The following is a 19,708-nucleotide window of genomic DNA, read 5'->3' as shown; positions in this document are numbered from 1 at the left end:
GAGATTTCAGGAGTTCATCTGCCCAATGTCACAGAGCAGTAAGGGGTCGAGACAAGGCTGGCACCTTGGAACCCAGTGAGAGACTGGACACCAAGCATGTACTTTGTGATTAAAAGCTGGGCCAGTGAAGGTAACAGCTACATTAATAATATAAGGGCCAGGGACTGCTTCTAACTTGATTACACACACATGAAAAAGTCTAAATGACAATGAAACCATTCATAAAGGATTTCTTTGTTTTGTGGTCAATTAGCATTCATTCCTGTCAGTAATCATATAATGGAGAAACGCTTGACTGAAATGTGGGTCTGTTTTTCATTGGTTATTGATGTTTCTGGCCACACCATTCCCTCCTGATTTTAAAAGGGTTCTTCTTCATTACAGTTCACCGTTCACCCCTTTTCCCTCTCCTTCCAGGAGTTACTTCTGTAGATGTAGATGCCATGTCAAAAAAGAAAATAAAACTCATGGTGTTTTGTGTGCTTAACTCATTTTTAATAGGATTTTGTGGTTCGGGGTGATTCTTTGTTTTAAGCTGGAGTAACACTCAGGCTCTATGCAGGTTCCAACGGTCTGGACAGTCCCTGCAGATCACAAAGGTTGCTCCAGCCACAGGACAGTACCGAATTAAAAGGCACAAGTCACCTCCCTCCAAGCAAGTGATAGAACTTCACTTTGTTCCAGAAGCAAGTGAGAATAAAGATGAAAGGGTGGAACATGAACATGTCAGAAGGGATGTTAAAAATCCAAGCCAACGAGAATATACACACCACGTTCTTGGGATTCCTCATGTCAACCTTGTGAATTACCTTACTGTTCATATTAATTTTTAGACAATCTCTTTTAGGAAGAAACATGCCAGTTATATTAGATTGAACCACATAAAATTGCTGCTAACCAGGATGGTCATTTCACATGAATCAACCTAATAATCATCACAGCAATGTGTTCTACATTTATTTCTCAATGTAAATGGAGACCTTGGGCTGTGGAGATAAAATGAGAAAATACAGCACATTCAAATTCTTAACAGATGTCTGTTGAATCTTTTTTTTTTTTTTTTTTTTTTTTTTTTTGCGGTATGCGGGCCTCTCACAGTTGTGGCCTCTCCCGTTGCGGAGCACTGGCTCCGGACACGCAGGCTCAGCGGCCATGGCTCACGGGCCCAGCCGCTCCACGGCATGTGGGATCTTCCCAGACTTGGGCATGAACCTGTGTCCCCTGCATCGGCAGGCGGACTCTCAACCACAGCGCCACCAGGGAAGCCCTGTTGAATCTTTAAGTATATAAATCCTAGCAATCTGGTAGCCTCGCATGTATCTTACGCATACTAGGTACAAACCATTCTCATGTCAGGGTGAATGCACTTTAACACTTTCAAGTTTAATTTCCCTGAGTTTGAAATAATTAAAAATTCCACTTGACTTATATATTTACACTTTTATTAGAATTCTTCAGAACTGTGAACAATTGGACAACATTACAGAGAAAAAACATATAGAACATCAACGTCCTTTAAACTTGCACCGCTTACATATTTACACATAAAGTTACTTACTGTATATATAAAAAATATTTTCAAGGACTCATGGGCTTGGGAATATTCAAAAGACATTATTGCTACATTTCAATATTTACCAAAAAAAGCCACAAAATAATTTCAAACATTAAGCCACTGCCAAAGAAACATGGGATGTAAAAAAAAAAAAAAAAAATTATAAAAATATAAACTTTCAAGAATATCCAAGACAAAACTCTCAGTGAAGTGCCCCTGAAGTACCTAGACATCTACAATTAACAACCATTTTTCTTACTATAATCAAAGTCAATAGAAACACAAAGGAAATTTTCAAAGTATGGCAAACAGCGACAACTTCTTACGTGACAACAAAACGCCCCAACCTGTTACCTTTGGAAAGGTGCGAGAGCATAGAACTCCAGTGCAAATGGTTACTTCCAGATAAATGGCCACAGTTCTCTAAATGAAAGCTAAGAGACCTAGGAGGAGAAAACCGTGAGGGCAGCATACCTGAATCTCACGAGACAACACACAAACCTTGCCATGTACCCATGGATCTCTTATAGTTGGGCAGGAAAAAAAAAGTTAAACTCTAACAGTAATATCCAGGCTACAGCCTAAAGTGTAAAATTTAAATATGTTTCAGTGGGAAAGTAGCATTAATAAGGTCTAAGGAACAGGTAGAGTATGTTGAGTATAAATAACAGAGTGCCTTAAGTGCAGGTGGATTGCAAATAAACAGGTACTTAAACACTCCACTTTCTATATGCCTCTATGTAAGCTTTGGTAAGCTTCTCTACACAGCTAGGTGGAGTGAAACAAGAGCTGTGCTGAAGAAAGCCAAGCGACTTCTTGGGTACTGAAGGACCCTCTTGGGCTCAAGGCAAGACTACTCCCAAAATATTTGTCTACAAGCATACACACGTGTGCACGCACACACACACACTTATATAGATACTGGCCCAGTGTCTAGGACATGTCTGTGATGGAGGCTGAATCTAAAGTTTATTTCCGGCTACAGAAGAATCCAACTGAGACAGTACTGTTTTGTCCCTTCTGCCGGAGTCATGCAGTAAATCGGTCACTTTTTCAAACGGCATCAAATCCACTGAACACAATGCCATTCTGAAGCTGGTCAACTTGTTCTGGACAATCTCTAGAGCAAGTTCATCGGCTACAAAGGAGATCTCTGTTAAGACTGTGCTTGGCAATTATGTATTTTCTTTAAAAAAGAAAAAAAAAAAAGCACTAACGGTTTCCTTCAAACTTGTCTGGCTCTTCAGCTATCCCTACACACAGCAGACTCAAGCCAGAATCGTATCCAGAAACTACATCTTGTGGGTTTCCCCCCTCAAATATGTGAATCTGTACAATTTACAGATGAGTATATACAAAATGCAGGCTGGGGAGGCCTTCTCTCCAATTCAGCTCCCTAACTGTGAACTCTATTTAGAAAACAGGTCCGGACCACAAAGGCTCACACCCAGCAGTCTTTATTCGTGCCTGGAAAGCATTTTTCCACGGCCTACGTCTCACTCCCAGCATGAAATACTAGATTTCTTGAGCCCAGATACTCATAGGCTTCTGCCCTTTGAATAACATTCTATTTTCCACATCAAGGGATGAGCTTTTGGTTTCTAATCTTGCTGTATCATCGTATCATTACGGATGGTTATGAGGAATGAGGGTGACTACTGCCATGTATTCAAATAAACTGTCAACTATGCTTTTCAGGCAGAAATTGGAGAAGCCCTGGGAAGGACTCAGGGTGTCTATAGCCCATCCCACCCACCCTTTCTCCAAGTCTGAAGTTATTCCGTTAACGGGGGCTCGCTTGCTATTGGGAACATATGCAGCTCAATGGTAGCTGATGACAGAAATCATCGGCCACTGAAGTGTGCTCATAAAGACAGGAGTACAGTGGGGTGTCCATTACCCTGGAGTAGGATTCGAGTCGAAGGAAAACAAAATAACCATTATGAAAACCAAAAGAATGGGGGCCGTTCTTGTCGGGGAGCCCCCCCCACCGACCCCCAGATGTGCATTCTGCTTCAGACGTCTTCGTGGACAAGCAGAGGCTGCGTGGAGGATGTGCTGCTGCCCACCGAGTTGATCCGCACGGAACGGTCCACCGAGGGGGTCTCCCGATGGGGGCTGCAGTTCGCTAAGTTGGAATAAATCTGAGGAAAACAAGTCCGCAGTTAATACACCAGTCCCCATAACGAGCACAGCAACAAAGGGGCACGTCTGCAGCCTCAGAATCACAACTTAGGAAGACTCCTAAAGCCAGGAGGTTTACAAGACCTTAGAGCCAAGAACCAAATCATATTGACCAAAGACAAGCTTTGTTCTATCCCTCATTTTCCCCAAGGTCTGATTACCTAAGAAGTGATGGTGCAAAATGTGCTTTTCTGCTGGGACACATCTGGGAAAGAGAATGATCTAACTTTTATAAAAGGTGTATAAATCTCTACAGCCAACTCCAATCCAAAGGCTGATGTCAGTCACTAAGAAATCGGTGGTCCTTCCGGGGGTCTTCCATTGAGAACCAGGCTCTTGGGTGTGAAACGCTGTTTAATTCAAAATGTGCTTTGACACCCGGAAGAGCAAGCTTCAACCCAAAAGTATCAGTGGTATATGCTGAAGAAAGGACAGTTCTAAACACACAAACCAGAGAAAAGGCAGCTTAAAAAAAATCTGAGTCAAAGTAAGGATCACTCATTCTTCCTTAAAAGCCAAACAAATGATGGATTTGAGTTTTGATTTCCCCCCTCCTCAAATCACTGGGAGGGATCTCCCAACTTCAAACAACTCTTCATTCTCTATGGCTTGTGGCCATGACAGCTATCTGCCACATTCTGGCTATGCTTTCTTGAGCAGAAGGTTTATTTTACTGCAGCAACAAGCTGTCTTTTCTCTGATTTTATTCTAGTGCACATCACCCCAACCCTCCAAAGGCTGAATAGCCTGACACGTGAGGCAGAGCGCATGCCGACCCCATGACCAGCACTTGGGGTGGAAGAGGAAATGTGGCAAATCCTTATGGAAACATCTATGTCCACACTTCTGAGTGCCAAGCCCTCTATACTCTTTCACCTCCTTATTTCATAGCCCTTGGCCCAGAATTGGGGGGGGTTGGGTAAAAAGAAACTGTTTCCATTGCTTTACTTTCCTACCCAAAGCCCAATTTACAGCCTAAGCCAAGGAAAGAAGGGGTGGGTAGCTTAGTCCTTACCCCCAGAGCCTGAGAAGGACACGCTTGGAACCAAGAGAGCAGAGGTCCTTTGCCCGGCTAGTACTCACATGACTGGTGCTCTCTGAAATCTGCTTCTCAATCAGCTGCACAGTCTGCTTAAATGTTGGCCTTTTCAGGGGATCAGCATCCCAGCAAGTCTTCATGATGTCATACCTGCAAGATGAGGGCCGTTTATCACTCCTCAGTGGCCTTAACTGGTCCTCAGGTGTATGCCACGCGGCAATTTCAAAAATCATTCCAGGGCTACGCAACTGGACATAGTGAATGACACGGGCATAAACTAAAACTGTGTCTAGGAGATGCTGCCCAAACTTTCTGTATATTTGGCGACAAGAGTTATGAAAGTCAGCTACAGAAATGACCTTTGACCAGGATGTCATAAAAAAGGAACCAAGCGACATTTCAAACTGTGCTAGTGAAAACCCTCAACATCTGAGCTTGTCTTTAAAAAGGAAAATAAAAGGGGAAACATTATCTGAAGGAAAAATGTCCGGGCCCTTACATTTCCGCAGGTGCGTGCTCAGGGCTGAGCATTCGGAAACCTTCCTTGATCATCTTGTAGAATTTAGAATCGACTGGCATTCCAGGGTAGGGGCTGCTTCCTGAGGCACAAACAGTTTGCAATCAGTGTAACAATACGCAAGCAGGACGCTGACAACACCTTAAAGAAGATGCTCTAAGTCTGATCAAGGAGGCTTGGGCAAGGCTCGTTTTACCTAAAGAGAACAGCTCCCACAGAAAAATCCCATAGGACCAGACATCACTTTCAAATGTGTACACACAGTTGAAAATGCTCTCTGGTGCCATCCACTTCACAGGTAGCCGAGCCTGCAATGGAAGCATAACAGAGTCAACAATGTTAATTACGAAGCTCAAAAACAAAAACAAAAACAAAAACACGGAACAGAATATATTCCTATAAATGTTGCTTCTGCTGAGAGGTGGAGGTGAGAACTTGACGGGCATCTCACGAAGGCCTTCCACCCACATAACCTCAGATGACCCCGACTGCCTCTGAAATAGGTGGATCACAAGTACAGCTGACCCTTGAACAACGAGGGTTTGAACTGCATGGGTCCACTTACACATGAATATGTTTCAATAATAAATTCTACACGGTCTGCGGTGAGTCGAATCCAAGAATGCAGAGAAACCGTGGATACGGAGGGCTGGCTCTAATTTATACTGAGATTCGTCCCTGCATTGTTCAACTGTATACTATCCCCATTTTCAAGAGGGGGACATTGAGTCTGTACAGTGTGGTGGATAGGAGCACAGATGTCAGACACAGATACATGGGTTCTAACCCTGGCTCCACCACTGGCCTTGTGTAACACAGAGGTTAGTTACCACTGAACGTTATTTACCCTCTTCCCTTAATAGAAACATGGCCTCCCACGGTAAGGACTGCATGGCCCAGCTCCTTCCCAGCTGTGTGCAGCCATGTGGCTCAGTTTTGGCCACTAAGGTATATAAGTGTTGTGTGACAGCTTTAGGAGAACTTCCTTAAAATGAAGCTGGCATGTGCCCTGTGGCCTTTTCCTTCTTGTCTCTTCTGGATGTGTTGGCTGGCTCTCTCATGGCCATATCATGGACCATGAAGATAAGGGCTACACCAAGGATGGTAAAAAAAAAGAAAAAAAGAAACAAAGGTGGAGGAATTCGCTCCCCCTAGTACATCATGGAACCTCCATACCAGGCCCAGCCTGCTACTCCTATACTTGTTTTACTTTTTTGGCGGTGTTCTGTCATATGCAACCAAAACTATCCCTTACTAATACAGTGGGAAAGTCACTTATGTGACTTAATCTATAATTAAGCCTCAGGATATTCTTCTGTAAAGCAAAAATAATACTTCAAATTCCATGAGTTGTCTTGGGGGTTAAATGAGATAATATGGGTACCAGTGCTTAGCTGGGTACTGCTGACTCACTAGTGTCTGAAAACTTGCCCTGTACAAGCAAGCACGTGATAGAGAGTAGCGGATATGCTGACTATGACTATTCCAAGGTGGTGAGTGGCAGATTTGGGGTTGAAATTCAACGGCTGAACTTCACATCCTGAACTCCTCCTGCTAACCTCGAGCCAAACTTTCTGTGACTAGTCCTCTTAGAGACATTTCTGAATTCCTGGATCTTAATTTACCATAAAAAGTTCAATCAATCCTTCGCTTAGTCCATTTAGGATTGAAAACTGGGAAGACAATTTTTTCTGGTCTTAAAGTTATTTTAGTCAGTAGGAAAAAAAAAAAGTGCTTTCCAGTATCCCCTCCCAGATTTTGTGCTAAAACTCTTATAGAGGCCCTTAACCTGAGATTTACAATGTGTCTTGAATTCAGGAGCTTGTGAACTTGGAAGGGAAAAAATTACATTCTTGTGTTGACTAACTAAAGTCGAGCATTTCCTTAAATTATAAATGCAGGCAATAAAGCACCAGGTCTTAGCAGTGCCTGTGACTTTGTCACCAACAGTAACATAGATACCTTCACATTACAGTTTTATATTCATCACTTAGACATTACAGTAGTTGTTAGACCCACAGTTAGAACATGTTATTCTGTGTAACAAAGAAGCACGTGTAATGGATATCACAGAGGTACTTTTTAATATTTTAATAACTTCATTTCCATTTAATGGCTTTTCTCAGTATCCTATGTATTTTATGCATTTAAAACAGTGTTCTGACAAGGGATCCACAGGTGTCACCAGACTATGATAGGGGCCACAGCACAAAAACGACCAAGAACGTGTGTGAAGAACTTTCAGAGAAACTGACACAACGAGGAGGTCTCAAATGACTATGATGTAAATTTGGGGCCAATAACATGTTGTGTGAGTTTCCCTGCTTTTAATTTTGTCCCATTGGGTCTCCTTACCCAGTAGCCTGGTGAAGGGTGATATCTGTGACTGGTTAGTAGAACTGGCTTAGCTGGAGTCCACAATCTGAAGCCTGGTGGCACCTAACCACCTGACCCATCCTTGTTAATTCCAACTAAGGTCACGAGCCAAGAATGGGCTATTAAGAAGCTGCCTGTCATGATTACTTAGATTCTAAATAAGACATGATTACTTAGATTCTAAATCATGATTTAGAATCACTGTCATGATTACTTAGATTCTAAATAAGACATCTAGCCATAATAATAAGTGCCTCACGTAAGTATTAGCCACAGTGTGCCTGGCACTATTCTAAACACCCTACTATGTATATTAACTCATTTAATCCTCACAGCAACTTCATGAGGCAGGTGACAGTATTATTACCAAGAGAAAAACCAAGGTTCAGAGGTGCTGGGGTAATCCTTGCCAAATATCACACAGCCACTAAACGATAGAACCAGGTTCGAACTCAGCAAGACTGGGTCCAGAACCCAGTAGCCTTCTGTCAATACTCAAAGGCCTGGATAGAGAACCACCTTTCATTCTTCCTTCCAATAGTGTACCAGGACGGAGAGGACTTGGTGTTATTAACACTCCTAGCCTTAGCGAGTTACTAGAAACGCATGCTATCATCAGGAAGTAAATCCAGGAACATTTCTGCAAAGAAACAAGTCTCGTACAGCCCACCCACAGAGATGCCATAGTGATGGGAGAAGGAAATATTACATCATCATAAGGCACACAAGAGCTACCTCCAGGAATAGCTCTGGACTATAGGTATGGGCCTGGGAAAATAGATGTAGAAGAATATATGTTCAAGACTATTGGCTTCCCATACTAATGGGATATTCCTCTAGAAATCGTAGGCTCTGGCTTCAGCCTCTACTGACCTGGGTCATCTCAGACAAATATCACTAAAATACACTGTCTTTAGTTTCCCCAACTTTTAAAATGTGAAGACTTGCATTCTAATGCCGAGGGTTTGTCCTGATGATACAATGAAAATTGGCAATGAAAGCACTTTGAAATAAAATCACTATGTTCCGTAAGCCAATTATTCCTTATGAATGTCTTTAATAAGCTCTTGATTATAAGATTCAACATTCTATATACCTAACTCTGAACATTATCTTAGACTTAACATTATCTTTTGCACATAGCATGTCAATCTCAAAATAAAATTCTCCTGCTGTGACCTTCAGGTCCACATTTGTTTCACTTGAACAAAATCAAGTTCATTGCTATTCTCAGGCTATAATGAAAATTAAGGCTATTTCTGTTTCCTTCACATGCTTCATAATTACACAATTAGAATTAGGAATTCTATTATCGGAATTTTGCTAAAGTACACTTAATTTGACTGCTAAAATGCACGGTACCGCAAAGGTAGGATTTGCATTATGAAAATCCTAAAAAGCAATACTTAAGAAAACTTGAAACAAAAATCCTTCACTGGACTGTCAAGAGAGAGTGGGTACTCACGTTTCCTTTGACCACATAATTAGAATCATTCTTGATGTCTCTGGCTAGACCAAAATCACAAATCTTTGTGATTCGACCATGAGTAAGGAGGATATTTCTGGCTGCCAGGTCTCTATGAATACACTATTAGGAGAGTGGGAGACAAAAGAAAACCATTTACATTTATTTTAAACTTTTAAAGAGTGAAAGCTATGTTTAATACTAGAATGCTGCTTATGTCACACAGTGCCAATACTTTTGCTTTACGTTTAAACTATTCAGTGCACCAAAAATAAGTATCTAGATTACACTTTGAATGATGTTCAAATTTGTGTTTCACATTGTTAGGACCTTAATTACTATAATCACTTTCAAAACCAACTTGAATAATGCTTCTTTTTTTCCTTAGGACTACTTTCATTCATAGGAAAATACATTATAAATAGTCCCATCATTTTTTTAAACGGAAAACTCATTTTATATGCTTCTCTTTGAATGTCCTTTTAAAGAGTTTCTAAAATGTCTACAACTTCAATCTGATACCTCCTAAGGACAAAGGGAAGAGGCTCTTTATTTCAGCCACCCTATATCCTCTTTTAGTTTGGTAATTGTTTGGAAATGTCACCAATGATAACTTAAGGGTAGGTTCTGTAACCTCATTCTATTCTGCATGTCCCATTTCCTAAGGAATTCCTCTCACCCTTCCAGAGACCATGTTCCTTGTTTTGGTTCCATCATTCTCTTCCCACCCCCAACCTTCTGATCAAATGTTTATCGCTCTCTCTTGATTCCTTACTCCCCTGCACTTTGTAAACCATACATGCAATATTTGAGGTCTAACTTCAAAAAGACCCAAGTATGTGCTTCACTGAGCACTGCAACTACATGAGGTACCCCCTCCTTTGGCTGACAAAATAATTATCTCTTTATTTTCTAAGAGCAGCTCCTATATCCTAAAAGCCAAGTTTTAAATGAATTCATTGCATATAAAAAATATATTCATAGAAAGCTTATTTAGATAGGCTTGCACGTTAAAGCTTATAAATGAGAACTTGAATTCCGAAGAGACAGCAGTTAGAACATGAAGAAACCGTATTTCCTCTGCTTTTGGTTACCACATTTCAAGTGACACTCTGCCTTCTAACTATGGCTCTAAAATGCCCCTTGGGGGCCACGGGGGCAAGGAGAGGACTCTTCTGAGAATCACCCTCACTTACATTCTTCGAGGCGAGGAAGGCCATGCCCTTTGCCACCTGGTAAGAAAAGCTCAGCAAGTCCTCCAGGTCTAGGGCCAACTCATCATCTTCCATGATGGCAGGAGTCACGTCTCTTTCTATGTATGAACCTGTTAGGAGGAGAAGGGATTTTCCTAGCAATTAAAACCTTCAAGTAAGGACAGTAAAAGACAGTGACAACAATACCTCCAAGGGCTGGTAATCAAGGAACTGATGTGAACTTGCAGGCAAATCACCTCCCCAGTGTTAAGGACAGGTAGGTACTGAATCACAAAGCTAATATTCCCAATCCTGGGCTAAGTTACAAAATCTTCAGGGAACAAGAACAGTGGATGAATACAAGAGTCTCATACTTTTTATATGCAAAATATGTATTTGATGTATTTTGATATGCATGTTATCATATATGCAGTAAAATGCTCAGATACAATAACACACGCTCTGACCCCAAATATCCACTTGCAACCCTTAACTGCCATTGACCACTGGCACTGCCACTGGATCCTAGGCCATTGGGTCCTATCCTAAAGGAGAACCGGTCACTACAGGAATGGTGTTAGATTCCACAGTGGTATGAGAAACCCTCTGTCAATGAAGTTGTTTTTATTGCTTGATAGGTACCCACCTATTCTCGAAGATCTCCTTTTGTCTGCCTTGGTTGGTACAACATAAGAAACTCCGGGTTTCATGTCCATGTACTCATTAGTGCTATCACCGCTGGGAGAGATGAAACATCCATCAAATCATGATTAAATAAAATGGGAAATGGGGGGAGCACACAAGGGCCAGGCTCTACCTCCCCATCCCTTTTTGAACAGAAGAGGCTGCTTTTATTTAAAGAAAGCATTGCCAAAGTTTCAATAAGGAAAATCTTGTTCAGTAAGATATGAGTTTTTAATATTCAACATTCGGGTCCAATCCCCGGGAATTAGATGGCCTTTTTTTGTGTTCAATTGTAGATGGAACTCAGGTCAGAAATTTCCCATCTCTTGACACCAGGGATTTAATGAGAAGCAGAGAACCAAAACCATTATCCCACATTACTTCAAACTCTCTAAATTAGCCTCAAGAGAGACAAGATGAAAGAGACAAAGAACCAGAGCTTCTGAGATGTGTTATTCGTGGGGGAAGACAGAGATCACTAACATATAGCAACTGATGGAAGAAGGGTTAAAAAAACCAAGTTTGGTTCAGATAAACACCAATAATTTGGATGATTTTCTGAACCATCTGGACCTCTTGAATCTGCAACATTTGGCTGGAGAGCCTTCAAGATTTCTAGTACTTCCTGCTTCTGATTAGCATAGAAACACCATGACAACAATCTCCTTCAGAGTGTGCTGGTGGTTCCAATCCCATATGGGATCCCAAAGCACAGAAAACACGACACAGGACTGAACAACTTAGGCCATTACTTCAGAAAGTTAAAAAATATATAAGGGGCCAAGGTTTTAGAAATAAGGCAAAGTGGCTCATTTATTCATATAAAGAGGATGTGCACTAGAGAAACTAACAAAAGATGGTTTGGTTTATACTGTATTTTACTTCCACTTGTCACTACTCAAAGTTCACAGGATTGAAAAAAAAATTAAAAAGCTTCACCTAGGATTTAAAACTTCAGCCAGAGGTATAGAAAAACACTTTAGGAGGTAACCGCCTATCAACAGTATTTACCAAGGTCTCCTTGAGGGCCTGGGGTTAAGTTTAGGAGACAAGTCTTGCCTTCTCAAAATGTAGGGGATATAGTAAATAAAAAGGAAAGAGGAAACCCACCACACAACTGCAGAAATATAAAGTATAAGGGATTAGGCACAATTACTAGGATTTCTGTTGGGCAGGGTGATCTAGGAAGTCTTAAATGGCAGATCTTAACAACACTTGGAAAGAAAAGGCAAGACACGGCACAGAATTCTATTCTGGTTGTAAACTACACCAATTTTCCTTAAAGGAACTTGAAGCCCTTGACACATCATTCAAATTCAGAATGGTATCAAGGATGAAAGAGATGAAAAGAAGGCACAAGTTTTAAAAATGTGCTGGAGTAGTTGTGCCTTTGAGAGCATGAGTTAAGAAAAGAAAGGGTAAAGGTACACAGAAATAATTCAGAGGTAGATGGTGAGAAACCTATGTGCAGAGAGCTGTTTGGAGCTCTTTGCCATTCTGTTAAAGGTTTTCAAGGAATTTACTGTGACAATTTGGCAGCCTTTCCCACTTTCCCTATAAACAGTGTCTCACTGTAAAGCATACACTACCCGGCTCAACAGTATAAAGAGAATGACACACAAGAACAGAACGATGATAAGAGAAATAGGTACAGAATTCATTCAATTGAATAGAACTAAAGCTTAGAAAAACACTAAAGATGCATTTTTAAGAATCAACAAAAATTTAAGTTCAACACTATTTCAATCCTTAAAAACACTATTTGAACTTTCTAAACTGTTAATCACATTTAAATGATTTAATAATTCTGATTTTGTACCTCAAAGTACCTCAGGTTCGCTTTTTTAAAGAATCAACCTTGATTGTAAACCCTCATGACTCCATGAACTGTCAACAGCTATTTATGTAAATCAGTCTTACCAGGAAGACTCCTTTGAATGGAGAAGGTTTTTATAAAGCGCCGCTTCTGCGTGATCTTCCTGCTTTGAGAAAATAAATGAATCACGCTTTCTTCTCAAAAAATTCAAAAGGTCACCGTAGCAACAATATTCTGTAATGACCAGGGTAGGACCTACGAGCATTTAAGAAAAGGTTAGAAAAAGGCGAGATATACAGACCATCCAGCCTCCCATAAAAATACCCAAGGGTCATCACGGCCATTCACACTCAGGTTCAAGGCTAAGCCTACTTAGTACAAGTACAATGCTATCTATTAACATTGCTTAGCAGAAAGCAGCAGAGTAACCTTTTTACCTGAATTTCTAAGTGATTAGGGGCCAGGCATGACTGCTGGTTTTAGACAAGAGTTATAGCTTTCACCGTTATATTATCATCAAGCCTCCTATATGAATCCTTTGATTCACTTCTGTTTACAATGGGGGCTCCATGCCTCTTGGTAATGTTATTATGGAAATGATGATGAGCACAAAAAACAAAACAAAACAAAAAAAACTGTGGCATAATAGGAAAACCAACCACCAGAACCACCAGCTGAGACTAGGAGGTGGGGGAAACCCTGAAATGACAGGGCATCATCACCTGTGTTCCAGGGCCTATCTGTCGAACTTTTTTTTTTTTTTTTTTTTTGGTGTTGTGAACGCCTCAAAAACTGTAGCTCTGAAGTTAACAGGCAACTAATTAACTCGGGCAGAAATCTCTCAGGAACAATTTGTGATGTGGTGAAGCAACATTTATGGGGGCTGTTTTACGAAATTACATGACCCTGTCAACTTGACAGTGGATCTCTCCAGACCTTGAGGAATGGCTCATTTTACACATCTTTGTTCCTTCTGACCAAAATGCCTTCTGGCAACATCACAGAAAGCCTTGATGAGAGGACTAATGACTGCTTCCGAATTGGAAATTTCTTTTTTATAGAAGTGAAGTGTTTGCTCATTTGGTGTATATTTGAGGGCTGGAAGGCTTAGAGGCCTATTTTTAATGACGGTATGTACATGAACATTAACCCTTTAGTGGCTAAATGTCATCCAGCAAAATATAAAAGCTCACAAGGTAAAAGAAAAGCTTTCTGGAGGAGATGAGACATTCTCGAGATATTCAAGAGGTCAATGTCAGTGAGACATACACGACTGTAACTAGGGTATGTCCTGGGCTGTCCTGCCCCATGATGATAAAACCTGAAATATACATTCTTAAGTACAATAGCTTGGGTGGTGGGGTGCAGGAATCCAGCAAGAGGTTAGCCGCCTGGGTCAAAATCTTGCAAGAAGCTTATAATCAAGCATTGTCAAAAACCATATCAAAATCTCCCATCTTTTGATAATTTGACCCATAACAAGAGTCAGGTTAGCCATGGCCTTACCTCCAATGGTGCATGCTCCAAGAAGATTCACAATATTCACATGATTACCGAGGTAGCTTAAGACTTTGAGTTCAGACATTAGGGCTTCGCGTTCCGTTAAATGGGCACTTGCTAAAATTAGAAACACCTTATTTTAGCAAAAAACAAATCTGGAGGGGGGGCGTTGGGATGAACTGGGAGATTGGGATTAACACATATACACTAGTATGTATAAAATAGATAACTAGGGCTTCCCTGGTGGCGCAGTGGTTGAGAGTCTGCCTGCCGCCTGCAGGGGACACGGGTTCGTGCCCAGGTCCGGGAAGATCCCACATGCCGCGGAGCGGCTGGGCCCGTGAGCCGTGGCCGCTGAGCCTGTGCTCCACAACGGGAGAGGCTACAACAGTGAGAGGCCCGTGTACCGCAAAAAAAAAAAAAAAAAAAAGAAAGATAACTAATGAGAACCTGCTTATAGCACAGGGAACTCTACTTCTCTTTGCTATATGGTAGAAACTAACGCAACGTTGTAAAACAACTATATCTCCCCCAAAAAAGACAAATCTGGGACACTGGTGGTGAGCACACACAGTAGCCTGCAGGAACTTACGTTTGAGCATCTTCACAGCAACAGTCATGGCCGCATCTGACTTAATTAGGCCGTATGCAGTGGCCTCAACAACTTTCCCGAAGGCGCCGGCACCCAAGGTTTTCCCTATAGAAAAGAAGACAAGGAAGTAAGTGGCAATGGTGTGGTGGGACTGAAGGACTATTTGTGTCATTTCAGAACCAATAAAGGATTTGGGACAAATTTGTCTAGATACACTTCCTTAAAGTGTGCTTGATGCCAAATCTATCAAAGGTGGTGAAATCTCACAAAAAACACTTATTGTTTCAGGTGGAATAAAATAAAGGAAGCTACTGGGGTTCCCTAAAGTCACTGTTATGTGTACACAAAAAGGTTACGTGGAAAGCCCCTGTTGCATACTGACCAAAACTCAGCCTGTTTCTGGGAAACTCCCATTTGTGATCATAAGGAAGTTGCGTTGGGTCTATGTAAACATAATTGTTTCCATTTATCTCCTCAACAACCTTCCACTGTACTTCATACATGGGTTTCTGGTGGAGGGAGAAAGGGAAAGAGGCATCATCTTTTAATGGTTAATGGTTCAGCCATTACAGCGTTCAAGGCGGAGAACAAATAAATGGTTACCTGCAAATATTTGTATGTAAGAATCATCACGATGATACACATCATACCAGCTGCGATCACAAAACCAATCAGCAAAGGCGTGAACAGGGTATGGGCATGGATTTGTTCTAAAATGAAGGAGGAACGTGGAATCACAACCTGTTAGTGGGGTCGGATCTTCACCACGACCACCTTGCCCCCAACTCGCCCACCTCCCACCTTACTGCCCATCACGGCAGAAGTCAAACCAGTTGCACCTGAGCTCCTTGCTTTGATTATTATCTTATTCTTGTTATTCAAAGGAATCTTTTAAAATACCAGCTTTAAACCAGACGACTGTGGAAAAGAAGTTGCGATTTCCATAGCACAAGAATAACGTTACGCTGTTTGTCAGTGAAAAGCGACATCTCAGTGAACTTTGCACTTCAAATTCCTGCCTTGAACTTTAAAGTGTTTCCTTTATGGATATTTTATAGTTTCTTCTTTATGTTTTCCTGACTTTCCAAATTTTCTACACTGAACATTGAGCTTCTTTCACAACCGAGAAAAACACTTTTAAAGTGTTCTTTTCACTGCACTACCTGAAAAAAAACCTACGATGAAGAACAATGTAAGATTCTTCCCCTCGTTACTCAAAAACTGAACAAACACCACTTTCTGGCACTCGTCTTTGCCAACTCAAGAAACAAAAACCGAGCCCTAAGAATGTAGGTGTCTAGTTCCTTTGTCTTCTGACTTCATACCGATTCATCAATTCGTCCACGTGCATCGTTCAACTTATGTTAGGAGAGCTGGTCACTCATGAATCAAATTTTAAAGATGGTAAAGAAATAGCTCACTAACATGATTCTATAAAAGGTAATGTTAACTTTGTGATATGGTGTCTGGCAATCTGTTAAAATAACTGACTTTAAGTCACAACTTAAATAATTTTTCATTGAATTTAAATCTTTAAATTGTCCCAATTCTGTTTCTGTTTGAATATAAAGTAAGTCTGGTTCTCCTATTTTCTTTCTCTACCCCTTCCTAATGGAAACCGTTGGAAATACACGATTAATTTTATACAGATACATATGCACACACATACATACGTGCACGCACGCATAAAATACATATAGTACGTGGTTACTGCACACATTTTATTAACAAACTAGCACAGGATGAAACCGAGTAAGTTTGATGACAATCAAACGTGCAATGTGACTATTACCAGAAATGACATGGCCAGGGATGGAATGGACTTAAAATCATGATTGACGTGGCAGGCCGAGCCTAAACATCCCCTTAAATTGGATTAAAAAGAAATATACCTTTGCTGTTACCTTTAAATGCAAAGTTAAAATAGGCAGAACTCTTGCCCACATCGTTGTAAGCCCTGCACTCCACCGTGCCATTGTGCTTAAAGGCGCTGTCATCAATGGAGCTGTAAACCACTAGTTTTCCAAATGGTGACACAGATGAGTTTTGGATCTGCACATCCACTGGCCCAACAGGGACAGAACATCTAGCGGGAAAAAAACAGCAGTGCAGACTTACTCTAGGAAAAAGAATCAATGGATCAAACACATTGGATGTGGCATACTTTTAAAACTAAGTCAGGTTTGTGATCAGACATTTCCTTTTACAACTGAAGAGCGTGGTGACGGATGAGCACGTCTGTGGCACCGTGAACAAGAAAAGCGCTTGGAAAAGAAGAAAGAGGGTTTCAGAGTGAGAGGTGGGTTCGAAATCTGGACTCAAAACACCTATTCTGTTGACTTCCGACTAGTACTTAAACCCTCCAAGACTCAGTTCCTACAGCTGCAAACTTGGGGTGGTAATACCCATCTTGGAGGGTTATCGAAAGGATCAGAGATGAATTCAATAAGACGGTTGGTTCATATCCTGGCACACAGTAGCCTTTTATAAATAAAGGTGAAAGAACGTATGAAGGATTGAAAAGGAAGAGCGTGGAGGAGGAAAGCAGTAAAGTCTATGAGGATGAAGACAGGGCCAGCCGCCAAACACCAGACGTGAGGACCCTACGGCTCGAGGTACAATCATGCCGCTGGGCTGGACTCCAGGTGGCAAAGACTCAGATGACCCTATTTTAAATTATCCCCCCCCATATGCCTGGCAATTTTCTATTCCCTTACCTTGCTCTTTACTTTCCCCCTTAGCACTTAACACCTGCATATGGTAGTTATTTATTTCATCTTCTGCCCATCTCTGCCCATTAGAATATAAACTCCCAAATGGGACTCAGGTGTTTTGTTCACCAGACCCATGTCTGGCCTAGAGGTGGAACTCCATAAATATTTGCTCAACAGATGTCTAAAACTACTGTGGTTGCTTTCCCTGTGGGCATACTTTCCAGGGGTCTTGAACCCCCTATTACTCCCCAAAGAAAACACTCCACTAAAACTCAGCTGAGAAGAACAATCCTATGTGACCTCTTCCAACTTGGTGTTGATAAAAAAGGTCTATTCCGTGAAAAATGAAATTTCTATTATTATCCTGACTATTTAAATGATCGTGACGTTACACTGGCCTGAGTGTAAAACAGCATTTGATGGATAAAAACAGCAATGCTGACCCCATTTTCATCTCCAGGTAATGTGAAAGGACAGTTTAAGGTTTAAGTGTGGATTGTGAGGGGGAGGAAGTTCAATGCCAGATGTGCTCTGCTCAGGGCCTGGGCACCTCAATCAAGGAGAAAACCTTTTTAAAACACATAGCTCCCAAACGCCGCATGTATGTGGTAATTCTGCGATCATTACTTTTTGGTAACTTGGCAATTAACTTCCGAGGTAATTTTTTTTCATGATAACTACAGCCACATTTCCCACACATATTACCTCCTGTGTATAGACTGGAAATCTAATTACTCTGTCCTGGAAAATTGCTTTATCTACCTGCAGGGTGGAAATTGCATGATAAATCCAAGAAGATAACCACCAAAATAGAGAAGTCATTCAGTAATCGTGTTTCAGCAAACAAAATTCATGTCTACCAAGAAAAATATAGCAATTAGGTCCTTTAAAAAGCCACATGGCTGGAAAAAAAATTAATCAAAACGAAGTTTGGTTTTTTTAAAATCTGAAAACATATTTGAAATTCAAGTGAATTGCAGTCCTTTCCTTATGCATGTTAAGTAGTACCCAAAATAATCATCTCACCTCTGCTCGGTTCCTGGACAAAAATACCAATCAATGGTGGGCTCTGGGAATCCTGCTGCTACACACTGCAGCATGCCATTCATGAGCCTGTCACGAGTCAGGATTTCTGGCTTTGCTGCAGGGAGAGAGAAGTGGCCTTATGTCAGACTGCTGGAAAACCTCACCAAGGCTCACTCCACTATTTCTGAATCCTCAATAACTTTCTCGAGGCCAAAGGGGACACCGAGGAGCATGTTGTTCAAAGGCGAGAATCTGAACCAGTGAGTGGAAGGCACAGGGAAGGCAGATGTGAGGGTCTGACCAAGAAAGGCTTTCCCGGTTAGAGCTGCCCAGTCCCCACGTGGACTGTCCATCCTACGGATGCCGGGGTCTCCGAGATCTCCCTGTCCTGGGGATGGCTGAGGTCGCAGGACCACCGGGCAGGGTTTCTGTTTACAGTGAGGGGGAACCTGAAAGACGGCATCTGATCAGGATTCTAGGATTCCCAACTATCTTAAAGGTGGAAATCCGGTTTAAAGGTTTCCTGCCATCAGGATGTCAAATTATTGAAACTTTCACGGGCATTTCAAGTTATTGCAGGAACTAGAATGTTTCCCCTTTTTCTGGGCGTGGGTGTGGTGCCGATAAGGAGCTGAATCACCCTTTTACAGAGAAGTCAAAACATAAGAGTAAAACCCAATGTGGGCTTTTAACTCCAGACTTTTATTTCAAATACAAAACAGGAACAGAAAATGAGAAGAGGAAACCAGCTCAAGAGTTTTATTTATACGTATGTCTAAACCTGAGTATAATCACTGAAAAAGTAAACTGTATCATCAGCAGGAATGCCCTCATCTGACATTTCTGTGTAACTATAATCATCAACTGATGTTCAGTCAAGGGTGCCCTAAAGCACTGCAAATTCTTGAGATTTCTACTAAAGTGAACGGAAGATGAATTTACATACAATTGTTCTACTGGTAATATACCGGAAGGATTCTAACCCTTTGAGAATTAGTTAGCTCCACTGTAAACACCTGATGGCAGGGATGGTGATGTGCTCATCCT

General features: G+C 41.3%; 1 protein-coding gene across 2 annotated transcripts in view; it reads right to left on the bottom strand.

Annotated features, from left to right (window-relative positions):
* Positions 1 to 1,420: 1,420 nt before the first annotated feature.
* KIT (KIT proto-oncogene, receptor tyrosine kinase) overlaps positions 1,421 to 19,708 on the bottom strand; it is an 85,803-nt gene continuing 67,515 nt past the window's right edge. The window contains exons 8-21 of one of the 2 annotated variants that reach the window (XM_032633198.1): positions 18,662 to 18,776; positions 16,826 to 17,007; positions 15,525 to 15,631; positions 15,304 to 15,430; positions 14,922 to 15,026; positions 14,336 to 14,446; positions 12,934 to 13,084; positions 10,976 to 11,067; positions 10,333 to 10,460; positions 9,137 to 9,259; positions 5,492 to 5,603; positions 5,278 to 5,377; positions 4,823 to 4,928; positions 1,421 to 3,699 (exon numbers count right to left, since the gene is read on the bottom strand). In XM_032633198.1, coding sequence (XP_032489089.1) covers positions 3,571 to 3,699; positions 4,823 to 4,928; positions 5,278 to 5,377; positions 5,492 to 5,603; positions 9,137 to 9,259; positions 10,333 to 10,460; positions 10,976 to 11,067; positions 12,934 to 13,084; positions 14,336 to 14,446; positions 14,922 to 15,026; positions 15,304 to 15,430; positions 15,525 to 15,631; positions 16,826 to 17,007; positions 18,662 to 18,776 — 1,688 coding nt within the window. In that variant the 3' untranslated portion in view covers positions 1,421 to 3,570. Of the gene's footprint in view, positions 3,700 to 4,822; positions 4,929 to 5,277; positions 5,378 to 5,491; positions 5,604 to 9,136; positions 9,260 to 10,332; positions 10,461 to 10,975; positions 11,068 to 12,933; positions 13,085 to 14,335; positions 14,447 to 14,921; positions 15,027 to 15,303; positions 15,431 to 15,524; positions 15,632 to 16,813; positions 17,008 to 18,661; positions 18,777 to 19,708 lie in introns of both variants that reach the window. The other variant, XM_032633197.1, reaches the window with a different exon arrangement.

Source organism: Phocoena sinus, chromosome 5 (assembly GCF_008692025.1).
Source record: "Phocoena sinus isolate mPhoSin1 chromosome 5, mPhoSin1.pri, whole genome shotgun sequence".
Lineage (NCBI taxonomy): Eukaryota > Metazoa > Chordata > Mammalia > Artiodactyla > Phocoenidae > Phocoena > Phocoena sinus.
This window is presented reverse-complemented; position numbering and strand designations above follow the sequence as displayed.